The 21,112-nt window shown below is 37.0% G+C and overlaps 1 protein-coding gene across 6 annotated transcripts in view; it reads right to left on the bottom strand.

Annotated features, from left to right (window-relative positions):
* The window catches only part of senp6a (SUMO specific peptidase 6a), a 44,904-nt gene extending 27,751 nt beyond the window's left edge, over positions 1-17,153 (bottom strand). For 2 of the 6 annotated variants that reach the window (XM_067383546.1, XM_067383547.1), the window contains exons 1-6: positions 16,746-17,153; positions 14,159-14,252; positions 11,510-11,573; positions 1,208-1,305; positions 841-990; positions 247-308 (exon numbers count right to left, since the gene is read on the bottom strand). In XM_067383546.1, coding sequence (XP_067239647.1) covers positions 247-308; positions 841-990; positions 1,208-1,305; positions 11,510-11,573; positions 14,159-14,252; positions 16,746-16,776 — 499 coding nt within the window. In that variant the 5' untranslated portion in view covers positions 16,777-17,153. Of the gene's footprint in view, positions 1-246; positions 309-840; positions 991-1,207; positions 1,306-2,045; positions 2,107-11,509; positions 11,574-14,158; positions 14,253-16,745 lie in introns of all 6 variants that reach the window. The other 4 variants (XM_067383551.1, XM_067383550.1, XM_067383549.1 and 1 more) reach the window with 3 other exon arrangements.
* Positions 17,154-21,112: the final 3,959 nt, after the last annotated feature.

Below are 21,112 nucleotides of genomic sequence, written 5' to 3'. Positions count from 1 at the left end.
AACTTGTGAACCAATATCCACGTAATCTGCAACTTTTTATTTATTCATTTATTTGCACACCACCTGCCTGATATTGGTTGTCACGCTCTCCGGCACAGCCCTATTTCACATTCCCTTCTAAATGTTGATGTGCCCTTTCCTTCAGTACCATCAGAAGAGTTAACTTTATCTGTCAGATGTTTTTACTTTGAGTAAGTTCAGAAAGTAAGAAAACTCATTGGTGCGGGACCTGCTCCGTCTGCTTACCTGAAATCTTGGGACAGGTGAGAAGAATGTTCTCCAACTCGACTCTTTGGATCAGATCAGGTCTGCAGATGAGACACATTGGCAAACATCATAAGAATTCCGAAATACAGCAGATCCACTTAAACATCATATCTGATGTTCTGGGTTCAATTCAAATTAGGCTCGGTCAACATTATTTGTGAATAGTTTGGTTTTTAAAATTGATGGACAGACTATTTTCTGTAGTAATGACATGTAATGACAGTAATGTTTGTGACCTGCAACAAGCCACACAATGCATTTCACAACAGACGTGGGGGAGAAGCTTAAGTAAAGGAAGGTCAAGTGTGCCTGATTTCAAAAGGTTTTTTGGGAATCCAAGAATGTGAAATGTAGCTTATTTGACCAAAACTACAGACATAAAGGGAAATTCTGACAGATCAAAAACACAGAGGCTTATGTCTCGTATTGTTTTACCTTTGCACTTGAAAACAGCTTACTGTTAACTAAAATCAAGACTCCCAATGCTATTTGTAGTAGAGCAGGTTATGACCTACTTGATGTCAAACATCGGCCACTTGTTATTCTGTAAGGTCAGTTGGTCCAGTGCCATACCTTTGCTCCAGCTTTCTGCTTGAAGCAGAGAACTGTGAGTGTTGGAAGAGCCGCCCCTGAACCACAACTCCTTGGGACGGAGCTGGGCTCATTATCAGATAGCTGGTTCGATTGAGGGGCGCAGGCACACTCACTGAATGAGCTGCTTCACTGGGAGATCATGAACAACAACAAAGGGGATGAGTATAAATATCTGACGAAAATATTGTTAAATATTGCAGATGATAAAAAAAGACTTAAGAGCAGATGTTTGCAATGTACTACTAATCAACGGAATAATTAAAATTACACTTTAAGCTATAATAATTATAAAATTACTCTTTTTCACCCATTCACCATGGGTGATAAATATATACAATTACAATACCTAAGCTTGCCAGTTCTGTTGAGTTGTCTTAATTGATTTGGACGTCGTTCATGAGTCTCCACAGACCCATTAGCACTGAAGCGCTTCATGGATGGAGTCTGCCAAAGATAGATCAGAGCACTCAGGTTATAAGGGCATAGTTCAAAATACCAGCAGACCAGCCCTAACAACCATCCAACATGAGAACATTAACATGTAACCAGAGGTGGGTAGAGTATCCAAAAACTGTACTCAAGTAAAAGTACAAGTACTTTTAGAAATATTTACTCAAAGTAAAAGTGAAAGTAATAATCCTAATAGTTACTTGAGTAAGAGTAAAAAAGTATCCAATAAAAATCTTACAAGTAGCTCGTTACTAGTTACTTTTATATATATATATATATATATATATATATATACACACACACACACACACACACACACACACACACACACACACACACACACACACACACACAATAGCATGTCATTGTTTATTATTTAAATAGATATGTAATTTATTATCATAATTAGATATCTTTTCAACAAACATAGAAGAGACAAGCATTATTTCTAGCATCTGTAACCCGAATGTATCGTTATATTAATAATGTATACAGCTAACGTTACATTTTAAAGAAGAGAGAAAACTCTTTACATGTGCTCGCGCACATATCTGAACTTGACACAAACAATGATCAAATACACATTGACGGATCTTCTTCGGTCTGTTCTCCAAAATGTAATCAAATGTATATTTCAGCAGGCGCGTGTAACTGCTTAAAGCTGCAGTAGGGAGTTTTTAGAAAACGTTGACTTAGCCTGAAAATTTGAACAAGCACAACTCACAGGTCACTACCTCTTGCTCTCTGCTGCGCTACAGCCCTCCCTCCACAGCTCCTCCCCCATCACAACGGAGCCTGCCGAGAACGCGCAGGCTAGTAAGCAAGCAGGACCGATGACGGCAGATAAACAGTTATAGCACATTCACTGATACGGATTAAACATCAACAATATGATTTACATTGACTATGGCCTTCCTATACTTTGACTACAAACTTGGTCCTCAAAACATTACGTATTTTGCAATACATGTAATGTAACTATATGAATTATATGCATTATTTCTATAAGTAATACATAGCTAGTAAGATAATATGACGGTAACTAACGTTACAGTATGCAAGTAATTATTTTATCGATATGTAATGCTAAATAAGGTTTGCTAGTACATTATTTCAACAACATGACAAGCCAGTGAATTAGTAGGTTTCAATAGTTGCTTTGCACAGTGCGTGACATTTTATCTGTATGTTATGCGGCTAGTAGGGATGGGCGATACGGCCTAAAAAAATTATCACGATAATTTCAGGTATTTATTGCGATAACGATACCAATGACAATAATTTATATATTATAATATATATATATATATTATAATATATATATTATAATATTATATATATATATATATATATATATATATACACCATAAACTTGATAGTCATTAGTCAGCAAGAAAAAGAAAGATAAGAAAACAAACCATTTAAAACAAAACGAACTGGATTAGAAACTGAATTAAGAATAAGTATCATAACTTTATGATTATAAAATATACCTAAACTGAGTGCTTGTAATCAAACGCATCATTTTATTCTGGAGACTGAACTCGCGCTTTGCTGCCACACTGAAGCGCTCTCACCGCCTACTGGGCAGAGGTGGGAATTACATTGACAAGCTACATCAGCCTCAGTAATCTTTCAAAATGACGGACGGCCTTCATATTTTTTCCTTCATTGCTAAAAAACAAAAACAGTTAACGCGACCTCATATATATATATATAAATATAAAAAATGTCACACTACCGCGGTGGCGCGATTGTCATGCCGACCGTAACAGCCCTAACTGTGTCAAAAAGTAATAATCCCAACTATGTCTTCAGATAGTTTACAAAATGTATCTGACGCAGCTCTCCGTGTACGCGCTTCGGATGAGTACACACAAATCTCCTCACAGCGCGCGCAAGTTCTCTTTTGCGTCTTACAGTTGAATGTTTAAAGTGGCAACTGGCAAGGTCTCACCTGCACTCGCGCGCTATCAAAACCCGGGTGATGATGGCGTGAATGACATACAGCTCATTCATTGAACATTTGTTTATAGTGATTACTGTAGCTTGCTCCACATCTGATTTTCTATAACCAAACCAGTTCCAAATTGTGAAGGGAACTCTTCGCTTAACAACAAGCTGCTCCTCAGCCTCACGTCTTTCGTCATGCTTATTTTAACTCCACACGTGAACAGTGAATCGGTCGCGCACGAAATACGTCAACAACTAGACTTATCGTAATTATCGCGAGGAGACAATTTTTTTATCGTGAGAATTTTCAACGGTATTTATCGCAAGCGATAATATCGCCCATCCCTAGCGTCTAGAGTTTTGACACTAGGCCTTTCTCAAAACCAAGTTCACCAAGTTCAGACTCGCGTCCTTGGTAGTTAGGACTTGGCAAGTTCGACTCCGGAGAACGAACTCCCGTGGACGGGACAACACAAGTCCGGTGATTCTGCAAATGGAACAGCTTGAACAACTTGATGACGTCACTCAGCTCGCGCTGGCTTCTCTGGTTATCTCTGTATGTATATTTTAGCCAAGAATAAAACAAAATTTGTTATTAAACCACTCTGCCTCTTTTCGTTTTATTTAAAGAAACAAACAAAAACATATTAATAGCCTCAGGCAACGAGTGATTAATTATCTGCAATGTCTGCTTATATTTATAACAAAACGAATATTAAACAACCCTGCCTCTTTTCGTTTACATTTCAAAAATATTAAATGTAATACTATTTGTGCATACTCTGATTATCTTCACTGTAATGAAATGAAATAGGCTTTAACATAAAACACAACCTTCTCTTTTTGTTAAATGTCAGTTTTAATGTTCAATAATAGCCATTATAAAAGGTATAAAAATATACAATAAGAAATAAAGCAAACAATTCAGTCAAGCGTACAAAATCAGCGCTTTAGTATGATACAAAAGTTAAATAGCCATATATAAATTTATGAAACGTCACATTGCCCTCAGCCAAAATAGAGCCAGCGGCAAACGTCAGAAGGATTAGCCGAGGTAAGGCTGCTCTCGGCTGTGTACATGAGCGCTGAGAGTGCGGTGATCGCCTGGATCTCAAAACTCAGACAACGTCAGATCAAATTTTCAGAAAGGCGCTATCTTTATCAATTAACCACAAATTTAAGCTTTAAACCAGCACATTCTCGCCTGAAAAAATCTTAAAACTGCATATCACGACATAATAGAGCCCGATCACACGAAAATGCGTATTAATAGTACGAGTTTGTAATCTAGTAGAATATATACACCAAAATGAGTTTTTCGCATGCATATGATACGCACTTTATGGGGTATTATACGTACGAAACTGGATTGTTTGTCCGCCATAAGCAAAGCTGCAGCACACCGGTAATCTTGAATTTGAACGCCTGTACGCGCTGTGCACTATGGCTGTGCATGACAGGAGTGTGATCAGCGCGCACACAAGCTTGATTGACATTGCTAAGACACTCCTCCTGACTCTGATTGGTTGGTTTTTACCGGGAGCGGTGTATTTCTGCAAATGGCAATAGGACCACTGGGAGGAGCCAGAGGAGCTTGATTTTTTTCACAGATTATCTGTCTCATATTCTACTGTCAGGACATAATGACAGGTTTAAAATATATGTAAAAAATACATTTTTACAAAAGTTACCTACTGCAGCTTTAACTGTGTCAACGCAAAGCGTTCATTTTCAAGACGAACAGGTCGCTGGCACCGCCATTGCGCAATAGTATATGTTTAAATTAATGTATAAATTAAGATATATGCCCATAAAAACGGTAAAGAAATATACTTTTGTTATAGTGACGTAATAATCTGTTTGGTTGTAAAATGTCGGCTATTGGCTGTATCATGAAGTAAAATCAAATGAAATCGATAGGCCTACCTGTGGAATTGTTCACAGACAGCATACACAGCTCAACTAATAAAGGTCTTCATCGCTGGCAAACAATTGGAGTTAATCTCAAAATCTGACAATGCATATGCATCTATTATATGATTTGGATATGCATTCTGGCTTCCCCTAAACCTTGTCCAATGTGAGTGCCATATGCTCTATATGAGCAGTCATTTACACCATCATCACCCAGGTGTTGATAGCGTGCAAGTGCAGGTGAGACCTGAACAGCACACTATCTGTGTTTAAACTAGGGTTGCAAAATTCCAGGAAATTTCAAAGATGGAAACTTTGCATGGGAATTAATGGGAATATATGGGAATTAATGGGTATTCATGGGAATTAAAGGGAACTGGAAAATTGCTAGATGGCAGGTTAGCCTATAACAGGGAACTCAAAGGATTTGTTCACTTCTGAATTAAAATGTCCTCGCCTCACTATAGAGTGTGTGAGCACAAGCAGTAAGTTGCTGGCTGTAGTTCACTTAAAAGCCACAGGTGTTGCTAAGAACAAGGGTTTATGAATTCTATTGGTAGCCCCTTTAAAATAAAATTTATATACTCTACCATTAAAAAGTTTGGGGGATACAGAATTTTTTTTAAAGAACTTTAAAGGAAAAAAGAATCCTGGAAAAAATAATCTAATAATTCAGAGGACATACATATGTATGTATGTATGTATGTATGTATGTATGTATGTATGTATGTATGTATGTATGTATGTATGTATGTATGTATGTATGTATGTGTATATATTAGGGCTGCACAGTTAATCGAATTTTAATCACGATCACGATTTTGGCTTCCAACGATCAAATTCGCGTGATCGAGGGATATTTAAAATGCTTCATTCATTCACGCTTTGTATTAAAGTTTTTTTTTTTTTTTTTAAAGCCAGTCTAACGCGCTGTAAAGCCGCTGTCTGATCACGTGCGTCCATGCACCAATCAGAGTTGTTCCCTGCACCGCGCAGCAGCTGAGTCAGTTTGCAGATGTAGACAGTCACAGACAGAAGACAGAGTAGCGTGAGGAAAATACCACAACAGATAGCAGGCTATAATCTATCTTAAAGAAAAAAAATGTCTAACGTAGCAGAGGGAGCGGCCGAGTGGCTTGTCCCGAGAATCGGATCGTCATCCATTGTGTGGAAACATTTTGGGTTTCAGGCAAGTGACACAAAACAAGAACAGGTCATATGCAAAGAGTGCCATAAAGTTGTTTTGGCACCACAAAGCAACACAACGAACCTCTTTAACCACTTAAAAAAACACCATAAAGTTCAATACGATGAATGTATGAGGGCTAAGAAATGCGTTGCAAAGACTAATCATCCCACAACATCAACTCAGACATCCATCGAAGCGAGCCTCTTTAGCGCATCACCATACCCATCCACCTCCCAAAGACACAGTGAAATAACGAATGCAGTTGCATTTCATTTGGCTAAAGACATGTGCTCAATCACGGTGACAAACGAAGGCTTCAAAATTCTTCGTCAACACTCTGGATAAACGATACGTGATCCCCTCGCGTAATTATTTTTCAAAGGTGGCACTGCCTGTGATGAACAGAAAACGCAGAGGGGAAAGAGAGCGTGATCTTGCCAATATAAAGTACTTTGCAACTACAACGGATCTGTGGTCAAACAGGACGATGGATCCGTACATGAGTTTAACAATTCATTACATCAATGAGGATTTTGCAATGCAGAGTCGATGCTTGCAAACATCTTTTTTCCCGCAAGATCACACGGGAGAGTCAATTGCCCAGGGCCTGAGGGAGGCGGTGGCCTCTTGGAGCTTGCAGGAGGATCGGCTTGTCTGCATTACAACAGACAACGGAGCTGATGTGGTGAAGGCAGCTTCTCTAAATAATTGGACTAGGCTTCAGTGCTTTGCTTAAATATTTAAAGAATTGTATATTAAGTAAAAAAATATATATATTACAGAAAAATATTACAATAATTGTATATTAATTAAATATATATAATTAATTGAAATATGCTATTTGTGATTATTAATTGGAGTTGATCAGTACTGTTATTCAGTTACAATCAGAACTGTTATTTCTGCTAGTGTTAAGAAACCAAAACCAAACAGTTTTACTCATGTGGTCTGACATAAGATTTAACTAACTTTAATCTTGAACAATATGATTCATGAATTATGAAGTTGTTTATCAAATATGTGGTTTAATTTTACATATGATTTGACTTGTTCATGTTCTTTTTTAGAGAATGCAATGAGAGATCCTCGGATTGATCGAGCAGTGGGTCTCTGCAAAAAGCTGGTAAGCAGTTTCTCTTACAGCTGGCGATGTAAAAAGCAGCTGACGGAGGCACAAAGAGAACTGAAGCTTCCAGAGCATACACTGAAGACTGAGTGTCCCACAAGGTGGGGATCAAGGCAAGCAATGATTGCACGAGTCCTGGAGCAGCAGAGGGCGATTTCTCAGGTCTTGTCCGATGACAGAAAAGCCAGACACCTCATCCCTACCTGGCAGGACACAGATGTCCTTGAGGCCATAAACTAATCCCTCAGCCCTCTATTGGAATTTACTGATGCGCTTTCCAGTGAGAAGTATGTCAGCGTTTCCTTTGTGAAGCCAGTCCTCCACCTTTTCAGATCCTCCATCTTGAAAGTGAACGATGATGAGACAGACCTAACCTGCACCATCAAGACAAAAATCCTGAGCTATCTGGATGAAAAATACAATGACCCTCTGACACAAGAACTGCTTGATATGGCTTCTGTGCTAGATCCACGGTTCAAGCTCAGCTACGTCAGTGAGGACAATGTTGCACCAATTCATGCCAGACTGACTTCTGAAATGGCGAGGACTGCACCTGCAGCCATGGCTGTAAGTAAATGTATATAATCGCAGAATATGAAAATGATATGAAATTCAGTGGCTTAATGTAATGTCTGGAAATGAGTGTTGAATATGTTTAGATTATTAGGGCTATTTATTAATCATATCTTATTTTCTCTTCAAGGAGATGGGCCCAACAACTGATCCCCATGGTGAGACTGCTGAGGATGCACCCACTACAAAAAAGAAAAAAGACCTTGGGGAGTTTCTTCAAGACTGCTGAGGGAGCAGCAGCAGCCACACAAAGACTCAGTCCTGTCCAAGAACAACAAGCTATATCTTCTGAGCTACAGTCGTACCTACAATCAGGTAACCTAGACAGTGAGGAGGACCAGCTAGACTGGTGGAGGGAACATCAGAGACTCTTCCCATGTCTCTGAAAACTGGCATAGAAATACTTGTGCATCCCGGCTACAAGTTCTCCCTCTGAGAGGGTGTTCAGCACAGGGGGGAATGTGGTGACCTGCCTTCGCTCATCCCTCAAGCCAGAAAATGTTGACAGGCTAGTGTTTCTTTCCAAAAACCTGTAAACTACAGTACTCTTTTCGGCATAGTTCTTCTGCCTTGAAATGTTCTTATATGGTTACATTCTGTTATGGAATATTTGTTTCTTATTGATTGTATATTTTATTTTTAGTTTTATTCACATCCATTATGCAGGTACAACTTAAGTTCATATTTTGCTTCCTAAAATATTTACACATTGTAAAATGTAAAATAGTGCCCTGTTGAAGTTGCGCTACATTTTCTTTATTGTTTTAATTTATTTTTATTTATTCTTTAAATGGAGATTCACTGAATTGGTGAATAAGAGGACCTATTTTATTTTGATGCACATATCTGTACATTAGCAGGAATGTTGCACAATATTGATGTGAAGGCAGTAAATGTAATTAGCTTGTGTGACAATAAAAAATGATTTTGGTTAAAATCAACAAATAATCGTGCTAATTAATCGTGATCTCAATATTGATCAAAATAATCGTGATTATCATTTTGGCCCTTATCGTGCAGCCCTAGTATATATCCTCTGAAAATAACTTAACATACAACCATTATTGTCTAAATAGCTGGCAATAAAAGTGAGTATAAATATACTGTATAAAAAGATTGTTGCTAACCTTTTAGCTTTTATCTCAGAACTAATTTCACTTCTTTAGTCATTTAGCCAACTGGTCCCAATGTCATAAAGTGTATGAAGTCTATTCACCTCAGTTTAAGCAGTTACCTATAACCAATAGATCACCAAAACTACATGATTATTCTGGCTACAGTTTGGGTAAAATTTTTATTAGTTTGCATGCATGTCTTATTATAACCAAACAAAATGTTTATGTTTGTATATGATAAAGTTTGTATAAACTACCCTAAATTTCCAATTAATTCCTGTAAATTCTCATTAAGTATCCAACTTGGAACATTCCCAAAATGTTCCAAATTTACTGAAAATGTTCTGCCCCTTTGCAACCCTAGTTTAAACTAAACTCATTTAAACCTTGCCAATAAACACAGTGGTGTAATAATACTTTGTTACAGTACTTGAGTATTTTTTGGGAGAATCTGTACTTTACTTGAGTTTTTATATTTGTCAACTTTTACTCCCCTAGATTTCCTAAATAAAAAGTATACTTTTACTCTGATACATTTTCCCAAAGCATTTTTGTTACTTGCTACAAAATAAAGTCGGAAGAAAACGGACTGCAGGCAAGCATGCGCAAACAAATGCTCGCACAACCGCGGTTGATTTCATTTACGGGTTGCGTCCGTTGCTGGAGCGGCTGACAAGTGTGTGCTGTCATTATACAGTACGAGAGCGACCTCTAGAGGCGAAATAAAAACTATCACTGATGCCTCATAGAGTTTGTTTTGACACGTGACATGAGGCTGCGTGCTGCACAGAGGGGGACACTTCAAAAACGGATTTAAAATATAGATAACAAAACGGTATGTTATACAGTGTACACTACAGTACATATTTTCATATCATTATAAAGTAAGTAATTTGGTGACTTGATGCTGCATTAGAGAACAGTAGTATGTTTGCCGTCGAGGCTGAGAGGATGCTTACATTAGTACCTCAAACGGTTAAAACAAGATGACAAAAACACCAAGTGTTTAATGTCACGATTGTTACCATTCATTTGCATTAGTTTATATCCCTTTGTTCACTGTTATGCATTCGTTATCCAGTGAAGTTGCATAAGTAAACTGTATCCTCATCATGCAACGACAAACATAAATCAGAAATGTATTCGATTTCAGTTCCGACACTGTAACATATTTTCATTATATAATCATCAGGAAAAAATAGTATTTTTTATATTTAGAACTTACAATAAACATTTTGCCTCTTTTTAATTCAAAGAAAACAAAAAGAAAGTTAAAACTGAACACACTCTTGCTGCTCAAACTCTGAATAGAACAATTTTTAATAATATTTGTTTGCTCCTTTTGTATTTTACATTTACTCGTACTTTTACTTTCACTTTTTACTTAAGTATGTTTAGAATCAAAAAAATACTTTTCATACATAAGTACAAAAAAATATCACATACTTTAAAACTTTTACTCAAGTAATATTCTAAACAGTGACTTTAACTTCTACCAAAGTCATTTTCTGGCAAGATAACTATACTTTTACTCAAGTATGGCTTTTGAGTACTTTATCCACCACTGTTTAAACATACAAGCACAAGACGACGTGAAAGAGAACTTGCGCACTGTAATAAGTTGTGTAACAGACAGCGCACAAATATTGAGTTCTTTTTTCAGTCTTGCTCTTGAACAGACAAATTCACACAAAAATGTCGACTTGCCTGTCTTGGAGAGTATCCAAGTAAACACACAGCTCCAGGCTAACATTTGAGAACAGTGGCACTGGTACCACTAAGTTCTACAGAAGGTGGCACCAGCACTTGATGTAGTTCCACTGGGTTTTTTTTTTTTTTTTTTTTCATAAAGGTAATTTATTCATATTACTATTGTCTGCCTTAATAAGTGCAGTTACTAATAATATTACATATTTATTGGAAATTTGACAGTAAAGCACTGAGCTTGAATTGAGATGCAGATTAATTAAATTTAATTAAATTTACCATACTGAACTGTGATTATAAAAGGAGGGCTCTTTATTTGCTTTCTGTGTAATTCAGTTACAATTTGAAGTTTTTTTTTTTTTTTACTTTTTCATATGTTAGGGAGTCAATAAATGCTCCTCTGTCGCCATCTAGTGGTAATTTCATGTCTTTTTTAGGTGTTTGCCTAGAAGTGTTAGTTTTCCTTCATCTTTAAACATCACATTAAAAATAACATTAAATTTGGATAATAATTTAGAACTTTGAAGTGCAGGAAAAAGTGTGAAGCACTTTAAAAAGTCCTTGAAAAGTGCTTGAAAGACAGAAAATGGAGCATGTAAGAGCGACAGAGACAGTAAATACCTTGATTCCCTCAGGTGAAAGCTCCTGCCTGCCACTCACTCGCTCCATGGTCACAAGGGTGGCACTAGTGAACAATGAGAGAGAGAAACTTAGGATCTTTTCACACTTAGTTTGATTAATTGGTACACAGTGTTTGATTCTTAAGGCCCTGATTCACTTACAAGTTACAGAACAAATCGAAGAACAAACTGGTGTGACAATGTTAAACAAAATCAGGCCAAAACAATTTAAGTAGAATTTGAAACATCTTGCCAAAGCAAACTTTTTAGAAAAATTAGCTCCGGCTAGTAAAACGTCTTCAAACTACTATTGGTCCATGGCAACTGACCCTTCGCAAAGACCCACCCCCCTTAGTTACTGTTGCTTTTTTTCCGACAAGCCACGGCGCTGTCACGCGACACACGGTGAAAAATACATCACGGAGCAAAGAGGATACTGACAACACGTCAACAGACAAGACAAAGCAGGTTACTTATGACATAAAAAAAAGTCCCAGCTTTCAAACTGTAGTTTAAGAAATTCAAACAATAAAAACCATTCTGTGGCTCTTTAATGTGTCATGACAGATTGCTGTAGCGCTTCAGCTCAAGTGGCTCGTGAATCGATCATCTCTTGATCAAAAAAATTCATAAATAGCCATTTACTCCTACAGGGTTAAAAACAGCTGCCAAATAATTTTTTTAGAAGCCAAACAACAAGGAACTTAAATTTTTTAAAACCACTTACTTTTAGTCATCCTGTTGTGTTTATATATCTCTCCTCTACAGTTTGAGCATTTATCTTATCATCTCTGATTTTTCTGGGAAATTAATGTCACTATTTTCACTTAATTACAACCCCCGACCGTTTGCGACCATTTTAGGCGCAGTATGGAGCCCTGCACATATTTTCATACCCCATCAGAGATAAGAGGAATATTTCAATTTCAAGGCTTTATTGGATGTTGTTTTGAAGCAGACTAGTATAAGTGTGGTCAGATGAAGACTAAGATTACCCAGTAAATAAACCCTGCACAATTAACTTTATCATTACTTTGTCTACTGCTTTCTGTTCATCTCTGGCTTTCTTAGTCAACATCTTGGCTGATAGAAGACTGTTAATACAGTTTTGGGTACCACACAAAACACTGAATTTGGGTACCAGACAAAATGGATATCTTCTGACAGGATCCAGAGTTGGATTTACCATTTCTGACATGGAGACTCAATGTTACAGGTACGCTGATGTGCACCCGACTTCATAAAATTAGGCCTACTTTCACAAAAACTGAACTCTGGCATCAAAAAGATTCAGTTCTAATGTGAAAACAGAGAATGAGAGATAAACCAGCCTGCTCTTTTCCATACAATAGCCCTATTCGGACGGGATTAGTTTTACATGGGGAGGTGGGGGTAAAGTAATTATTACCAGAGCTTCTCTGTGATTTTAGTCCCGTCCGAATGTGCCATCTCGGTAATCATTACGGACAATGTCAGTAAAGATTACGGCGACTTTTACCTTCTGTAAAAAGGTCCGGAAAAATTACCTCTGGTAATACTAATCCCGTCCGAATAGACCCGCTGTAAATATGTACGGTAAAAATCCATCATTTCCTGTTTAAAAGTGGTTTTCTGCGCATTTTTCAAGCATGGAAGCACTTGAAGAAACATTCATGTGTTGTAGGTGGTGGGACAAGTCTGTTGCAAACCTCTTTCAAAAAAAACATTTTTTACATACCATTCAGAGCAAAAAGAAGATCGAAAGCACTTGTCAGAGGCACAAAACTAATTTTATCTTTAGCTAAGTGCCTACCATCATAATCCAATCAGAATTTAATTAATAAGTAATTTGACCGGACCTAACTGTTATGTAGTTTATATATTTAGATTATATGTGTTTTCGCACATTGTATCAGGAAGAAATGTATACCCACGATGACGGGGAGGTGACGGCGGTGCGTAAATCGCGTTACCCCTCCCACTTCCGCTAGTTTTACTGAGATGTCTTGTCCCGTGTGAATTGGCCAATTAATATTACAGACGTCCTGAGGTAAAATTGCATTAGTCAACATCCCCATGTAAAACTAATCCCGTCCGAATAGGGCTAATGAAAGCAAAGAATGACCTGGGGTTGTGTGTGGGGGTGGGGGGGCGGGTACAAAAAGAGGTACCATAAAATTTGTCCATATACCTAAGGCACTATATTCCAAGTCTATTTCAAGTCATGTTTTAATCATAAATATGTGTCTTTTTTAGAGCTTTTACAGCCTCTAGCCACTGTATGCTTTCATTGTTATAAAAGGAGGACCTTTGACATTCTACTAAATATTTCCTTTTGGAAGACTGTGCTGATGACAAAAGTGGCATCGTGTGTACTTGTCCACGAGCCATAACGGAAAACAAGTGAAGCACACTTTCAGTACAAGACATTTGATGGAAGCTTTTCTCCAACACAGCAGACCACTATGCATATAGTTTTAGCAGAATTTGTGATAATACAAGTATGTGAGTTTCTGCATTTTTTTTTTATTTTTATCTTCTCTTTGGCCTTGATGTTTCTCTGTGTACCACAGTAATAATGTTTGACTCAAAGCAGCTTTAATCATGCAGGAAGCGTTCATGCAGAGATGCTTGAGTGGGCTGTAAGCTGCTCTGTGCTGAATGACCTTACTCATGTCTGCTGTCGTCTTCACTATCATCTGAGAGAGAACACCTCCAGGACTGCTTAAAGCCTCCATCTCGCCTGTCCTCACATTTATCCAGGGCTATCAAACACATGAGAACAACGTATCAGAGCACAGCCATACAAAGAATTATATTATAAGGAATCAATTTATCTTGATCTCTTTTCCTTGAGTTGTAAAAATAAAAATAAGATGTAAGTATCAAGGCTGTAGGCAGGGTTTTATAATCACAGAGGTCCCAAATATGGGGTAGTTAGGGGGGTTGGTGGGAATGCTCCACCAAGAAAAATTTGATTTCTCAGATCTACATGTGCATTTTAAGACGTTTGAAGGCCAAAAAAATTGGATAACAATAGTTTTAAAATCATGTCAGTGGGGAGGAGATTATTTGTCAATACCTGCTCCTCATCTACTTTGATTCATCCATTCGTATGATAAACTGCCATCCAATCTTTTTCCCATTATATCCTCCTCATTTACCAGTGCGTCAGACTCTTCTCTTCCACACTTCTGATGAAATTGGTGTGTTCCGTTTCTCAAACTAGAGACTGTGATGTATTGTGTTTATGCGATATGCAATATTATTAGTAGTCATTTAAAGACCATTTTATGCCACTGAATCATATGTACTTTTGTACTTCATGCAGAAGTAGATCACTGACAAGCCACACAATCTCGCGTTCATTAGTGAAGGCGATTCATCTGCGATATGAACGCGATATTGCGTGGCTTGTCAGTGAACTACTGCTCTGTCTATTAAATGCTGCTCCATTGGAAAACATGTGATGCCGATTTAGCAGTAATCAGGGAACCGGCTTTACTGACAAAATGCGCGTGACAATCACATGCAATATATCCCCCAGCCCTACTTCCGGCAACAGGACAAGTGGATTTGGCATGTTCACTTTGACAGCCTTAAGCCATCATCAACTGACACAGTGTTAGACACAGCTCAGACAGCACACAAATACTAAAATGAGTTCTATATCGTGTGTCTATTTCATGTCTTCTTGCACTTCAATGGACATATTCACAAAACGCCTTGGATTCTTGTAATAAAAGTCAGTTATGTGAGCAGCACAATGTATGCGTGTGATGCTGACGCAGGAGCCGGCCAATAATGAGTCGGCGTCCAAACAGAGAAGCCTGCATTGCATCAACTGCTTATGACGACAGCTCAAATTGTTGAATACAGCCATTATTTTTGTTTTTGTGCACAAAATGTATTCTTGTCGCTTCATAACATTAAGGTTGAACCGCTGACTAAGATGTCTTTACTACTTCTCTGGACCTTGAATGTGGTAATTTTGTTGCTTTCTGTGGGAGATAAAAAACCTCTCGGATTTCATTAAAAATAGCTTAATTTGTGTTCCGAAGATGAACAAAGGTCTTGCGGGTTTGGAACGACATGAGGGTGAGTAATTAATGACAGAAATATCATTTTTGGGTGAACTACCGTTTAAAATTAAACAGCAGACTGTTTTATAAATCAGTCATATTGTAATGCAGGATCGATGGCAAACTCACAGGTCATGTGTCATGTTATGTTTCTCTTTAGAAAAGTGAAAAGGGTGTTTACAAATCTGCCTCTAAGGCAAAAAGATTTCTAAGCATGACAAAAAAAAAAAAAAAAAAAAAATGGCAAGCCAAAATAGTTCTGGTTCTGAGAACAACTTTTATAAATTTTTAACTTTCCATCAAACTCAGCACAGACCTTCAGCTTGTTTTTTTGGATGTGTTCTATAACCTGTCCTAAAGAGAACATGAATTAGCCTCAAACTCAAGTTGTGAAATGCAGGAACCTTTAGATCTCCTGACATTTTTTTTTTATTATTTCCATGTTCGTCTTCTGTCTGTCTGTCCATCTATCTATCTGTAAAACCTTTAAAAGCATTTTAAGTGCAAGTGTAGTCAATATAGACGTGTAAACATTTAATTAATTTCTTTTATGTATTTTAAAGACAATATGCTAATACTACTGATGACAACATACTCTTTTCTAGTAATTCGTATAAGAGGAAAAGATGAAAATAATATTCTAAGGTAACGTTACATATACTGTACACAATGTATCACTGTATGAGGTTGAAGGGCCCACGCTAAACACCGAGAAACAAGGCTAAAACATCTAAAGACAGTGGTAATGAATTGAAATAGATAACGTCTTGTGTATTTTTGATGCAAGGCAGAAAGAATGCATTTAGTGCGTTTTAATTTCATTTTTTTAATTCAATGATTTCGGAGGTTTGTTTATATCGTCTCATAGCATCAGAGGCCTCAGTGTGTTTTAGCAACTATACACTGAAAGAAGGGCTTAAACAAGAGGACAGACCTGCAGACTATACATATGTAATACAGTGCACTTTAAATTAAGTATATTTGTTGTTTAATCAACTAAGATGTGAATATTTTTTCCTGTGTGAAGAATGGAGCTGCTCGGTTAGCACGTGAGCTAACGCACAAGCGGTGAAACCTGACGGATAATATTAACATTTATGCAGGAACACAAGACAGACAGCTCATTAAAACATAATAAATACAAATAAACACAAATACATAAATCTCTTATCTTACCTTCAATAAATAGACTCTTTTTATGATTCATTTTTTGTCCATTTCTTCAAACGAGTTTAATCTCGCGCACTGCACTCACGCACGCGACTTCTGTCACTCCAACACTTAAAACAGTTTAATATTTCACATTTGATTTCATGTGTTCACGTCCCAATCTGACTCAGATTCAATATACGTCAAATTATGTCGCTTTGTGTTTTTCAGTCCACCTTCAGTCCAAATGAGCAGAAATCCAGCTGAAAACAGGATCAGTGTGAAAAATGTCCGTCTTACTGCGCTGATAAAAGCTTATTAACGTAATTAACCGACCAGTGTGGAAGATTAAAATGCATTTAGGAAAATTTTAGATTTTAAGACATTTTTTTGTGAAACTCTGAGCGGTTAAAAGTGCATTATTCTGCAGCACGAAGCGCTATTGAGTCACTTCCGCCAAGACTTTTGTGCAATATCAGTAAAATGTCGTAAATGTGCAAACTGTGGTAAAGATAACTCGCCATATTTTCAATAAAGCTAGTGCATTAGTATATTTTTCTTAAATATAAATATTTATCTATAATATAAACATCATGTTGTGAACAGCCATAACATCTTTTTCTCAACTCATAATTATCATATGATAAAAGATTAAATCCTAATATCTGACATTTTAAGGGCCACAGGGCATTTGTTGTTGTAAACACTGTAAATAATAACACTACAAATGTTGATGTCCATGCATAAAGTTGGGTATAGCTATGTTATATGAAAGTAAAAATTTCAGCACAATAAATTTGAAAAAAAAAATAACTTTAAAAGTCAAAGTTAGAGAGTAGAAGAGGGGTGGGCAATTCTCAGAATCCACTTTCCAGCACAGTTTAGCTTCCAACTCTAATCAAACACGCCTGAAGAAGGTAATAAAGCAGAGAGTAGACACACATTGCACAACATCAGAGCTCAAGAATTTTTCTGTCATATGTCAGTCATTATTCTCAAACATTACATTATATTACATTAACTGTCAAAAAATAGAAAATAAGATTATAGAGAATACTATAGCTATAAAGTGAAAGGATGCATACAGTATTTCTGTGTACATTGGCAAACTCCTGTATCACATGCCATTTAGAAAGGATGACAAAATTAGAATGCAGCACTTACAAACACTACTAATTGTTTTAAAATTAATTAAAAAATATATTGTTAAAAAAATATTGTACAAAATTATACTCTGGAAACTATAAAAAAACATTTCAAACAGTATCGTTATTTGAAATTGAAAAGTAAGTGAGAAGATTAGTTAATAAAATGGGACAAATGAGTGTGTATTTACATTCATTAAGCAAATGATGCAATCTTGCTTCCTCCATTTCACATAAATACACATACAGTAAATTGGATACATCAAGTAACAATTAATTGGTAGATATTATGCAGTACTCTAATAAGAGTTACAACAGGAAACAAGATACAGATAATATCAGATATTTAAATTCTCAAATATTTCTCTAATTTCACCCAAAGGAGCTGCCAACTAATATGTTCAGATGCAACTTTTTCCTTTAGCTCAACCATCGCAGAACTACACACAGGATTGTGGGATGTCTTAAGCCCTATTCGGATGTGATTAGTTTTACAAGGGTAGATGGAGATATGTAATTTTACCACAGGACATCTGTAATATTAAAGTCATCACCTCCTTGTCATCACATGCATATTACGTTGCTCCCTGATATCATATTATATGATATTATATTATTACAAATAAATTAATTAAATTATATTATAATTAAATTAATTAAATTCTGATTGGATTCTGTTGGTAGTAGGCACTTGCCTAAAGCTAAAAGAAGTTTTGTGCCTCCAACAAGTGCTTTCTACCTTCTTTTTGATCTGAATAGTATGCGGAAAACACTTGAGGTTTGTCACAGTGTCCCACTACCTAGCTTTTTAAAGTGCCTCCATACTTGAAAAACCACGGAAAACTACTTTTAAACAGGAAATGATGGAATATGTAGCCTACATATTTACAGCTTGTCTATTTGCACTGGATTCGCATTACCTGAGGTAATTTTTCTGACTTTTTTACAGAAGGTAAAAGTCACCGTAGTGATTACTGAGAAGGCACATTAGGACAGGACTAAAATCACTAAGAAGCCCTGGTAATAATTACTTTTACCCCACCTCTCCATGTAAAAATAATACCATCCGAATAGGGCTAAAGTCCATGAAGCATACATCTTTGCTGTCCTCAAAATCAGTCAGATGAATGAAGCTAAGTACATTGTTAAAAGGGAAAAAAAGAATATAAATATGGTTATTTATAATACTTACCTGGACATTTCAGCTGGGTCAATCTGTATACTGTAGCTGTAATGCCCAAGTCAGAAAGAGTGGACAGGATGTTCAGGTGGTTTACAGTGTCAAAGGCAGAAGACAGGTCCAGTAAAATAAGAATAGATGATTTGAAGTTTGTTCTTGCCAGACAAAGAGTTTCAGATGGTCTTTGGCCCCATTTACATCTCGTAGTAAAATGTGTTTTTGTTGAAAACTACATATAGTTGTAAATGGGGTGTAAAGTGTTTTCAGTTTATCCACTTACGACCACTTCCAGAGGTAGTCAAAAATGCATTAGTAGACAGTCGTGTGGTCGAATGCGTTCAAATTTGCTCTCAAAGAAATCACTACGAGTAGTGAGAGATGTCTTGATGATGTCAGAGCAGGAAGCAGCATTGAGCAAATCTCCTGTAGAAGGTGGAAGAGGATTTAGGGAGGAGAATTTTGTAAATATTTTTCAGGTGTCTGAAGTGTTGCTGTTTGTTTTGATAGTAAAAGACCTTAGCAACAGAACATTAGAGGAAGAAGAAAACAGGAGAAGCTGAAACTTGCTCAGTTATAAAAATCCTTTTTATAACTGTTTTAATTATCCTTGTTTTTATTTTTGGTTAAGATTTTATTTATCTGCTTGTCTGGTTGGAAGAGTTGAGAGAATTGGGAAGTGAGATGTTGAGTTTACGCACGCACTCAGATGTTGGTGTGGGACACTAGGTCCTTGGATACAGGCTGGTGTTTTACCTAAATTAATCAGAAACAGACGGTTGGTGATAACTCCACTCCGTTGAGGGGTCAGAGAGATATTGGAAACCATCAGAGGAAGAAGGTGTTGGAAAAACTCCATCCTATTGAAGGTTATAGGAGGTCACTCAAGCTGGGAGTTGCTACTAGTGTGTCTCGTGAACCGAAGCTCTCTGACTCTTGCATTCAGTGATTCAGACATAATATATATTTTTTATTTTTTATGCATATGTTGTGATCATTTTATGATGATTTTAATTCCTTTTCTATGTAAAGCACTTTGAATTTCCTTTGTGTATGAAATGTGCTATATAAATAAACTTGTCTTGCCTTTGTCTCACTCCATTTCCTCTCAGCAGCTCTGAGCTTTGTTTCATGGTCATGAAGGGTATCTGTGAGCCAAGGGCTGGAGGTGGTCTGGCCTGGAGGTGAGAGGACTAATACTGTCAAGGCAGGATGTTAAGGTGGAGCAGAGAGTATCAGCATTTGCATCAACATCAAGAGAAGTGAAGTGGTTTGTGGAGGGGGAGGCATGCAGAGATCACAGATAAAACACTGGAGATATCAGAGGTTATGACAAATAACCCACTAATTTACTTTTTGTATAGCTCCTTCATTGGACACACACAGTTCAAGGCTGTGCCCAAAATCACCCCCTACACCCTTAAAGGGTTAGTTCACCCAAAAATGAAAATTCTGTCATTTATTTCTCACCCTCATGTCGTTCCACACCCGTAAGACCTTTGTTCATCTTCGGAACATAAATTAAGATATTTTTGTTGAAATCCGATGGCTCCGTGAGGCCTATATGGAGCAATGACATTGCTCAAGATCCATAAAGGTACTAAAAACATATTTTAATCAGTTCATGTGGGTGAGTACAGTGGTTCAATATTAATATTATAAATATATATATTGATTTTTGGTCCAAAAAAACCCAAAAGAACTTATATAGTGATGGCCGGTTTCAAAACACTGCTTCTGTAAGCTTCGGAGCGTTATGAATCAGCGTGTCGAATCAGCGGACCGGAGCGCCAAAGTTACGTGATTTCAGCAGTTTGGTGATTTGACACGCGATCCGAATCATGATTCGACACAGAAGAATCATAACACTCTGAAGCTTCCTGAAGCAGTGTTTTGAAATCGGCCATCATTAAATAAGTCGTTATTTTGTTTTTTTGGCGCACCAAAAATATTCTCATCGCTTTATAATATTAATATTGAGCCACTGTAGTCACATGAACTGATTTAAATAAGTTTTTAGTACAATAATGGATCTTGAGAGAGGAAATGTCATTGCTGGCTATGGAGGCCTC

Source organism: Chanodichthys erythropterus, chromosome 4 (assembly GCF_024489055.1).
Source record: "Chanodichthys erythropterus isolate Z2021 chromosome 4, ASM2448905v1, whole genome shotgun sequence".
Lineage (NCBI taxonomy): Eukaryota > Metazoa > Chordata > Actinopteri > Cypriniformes > Xenocyprididae > Chanodichthys > Chanodichthys erythropterus.
Note: the sequence above shows the minus strand (reverse complement) of the source record. Positions and strands in the feature narration are given on the sequence as shown.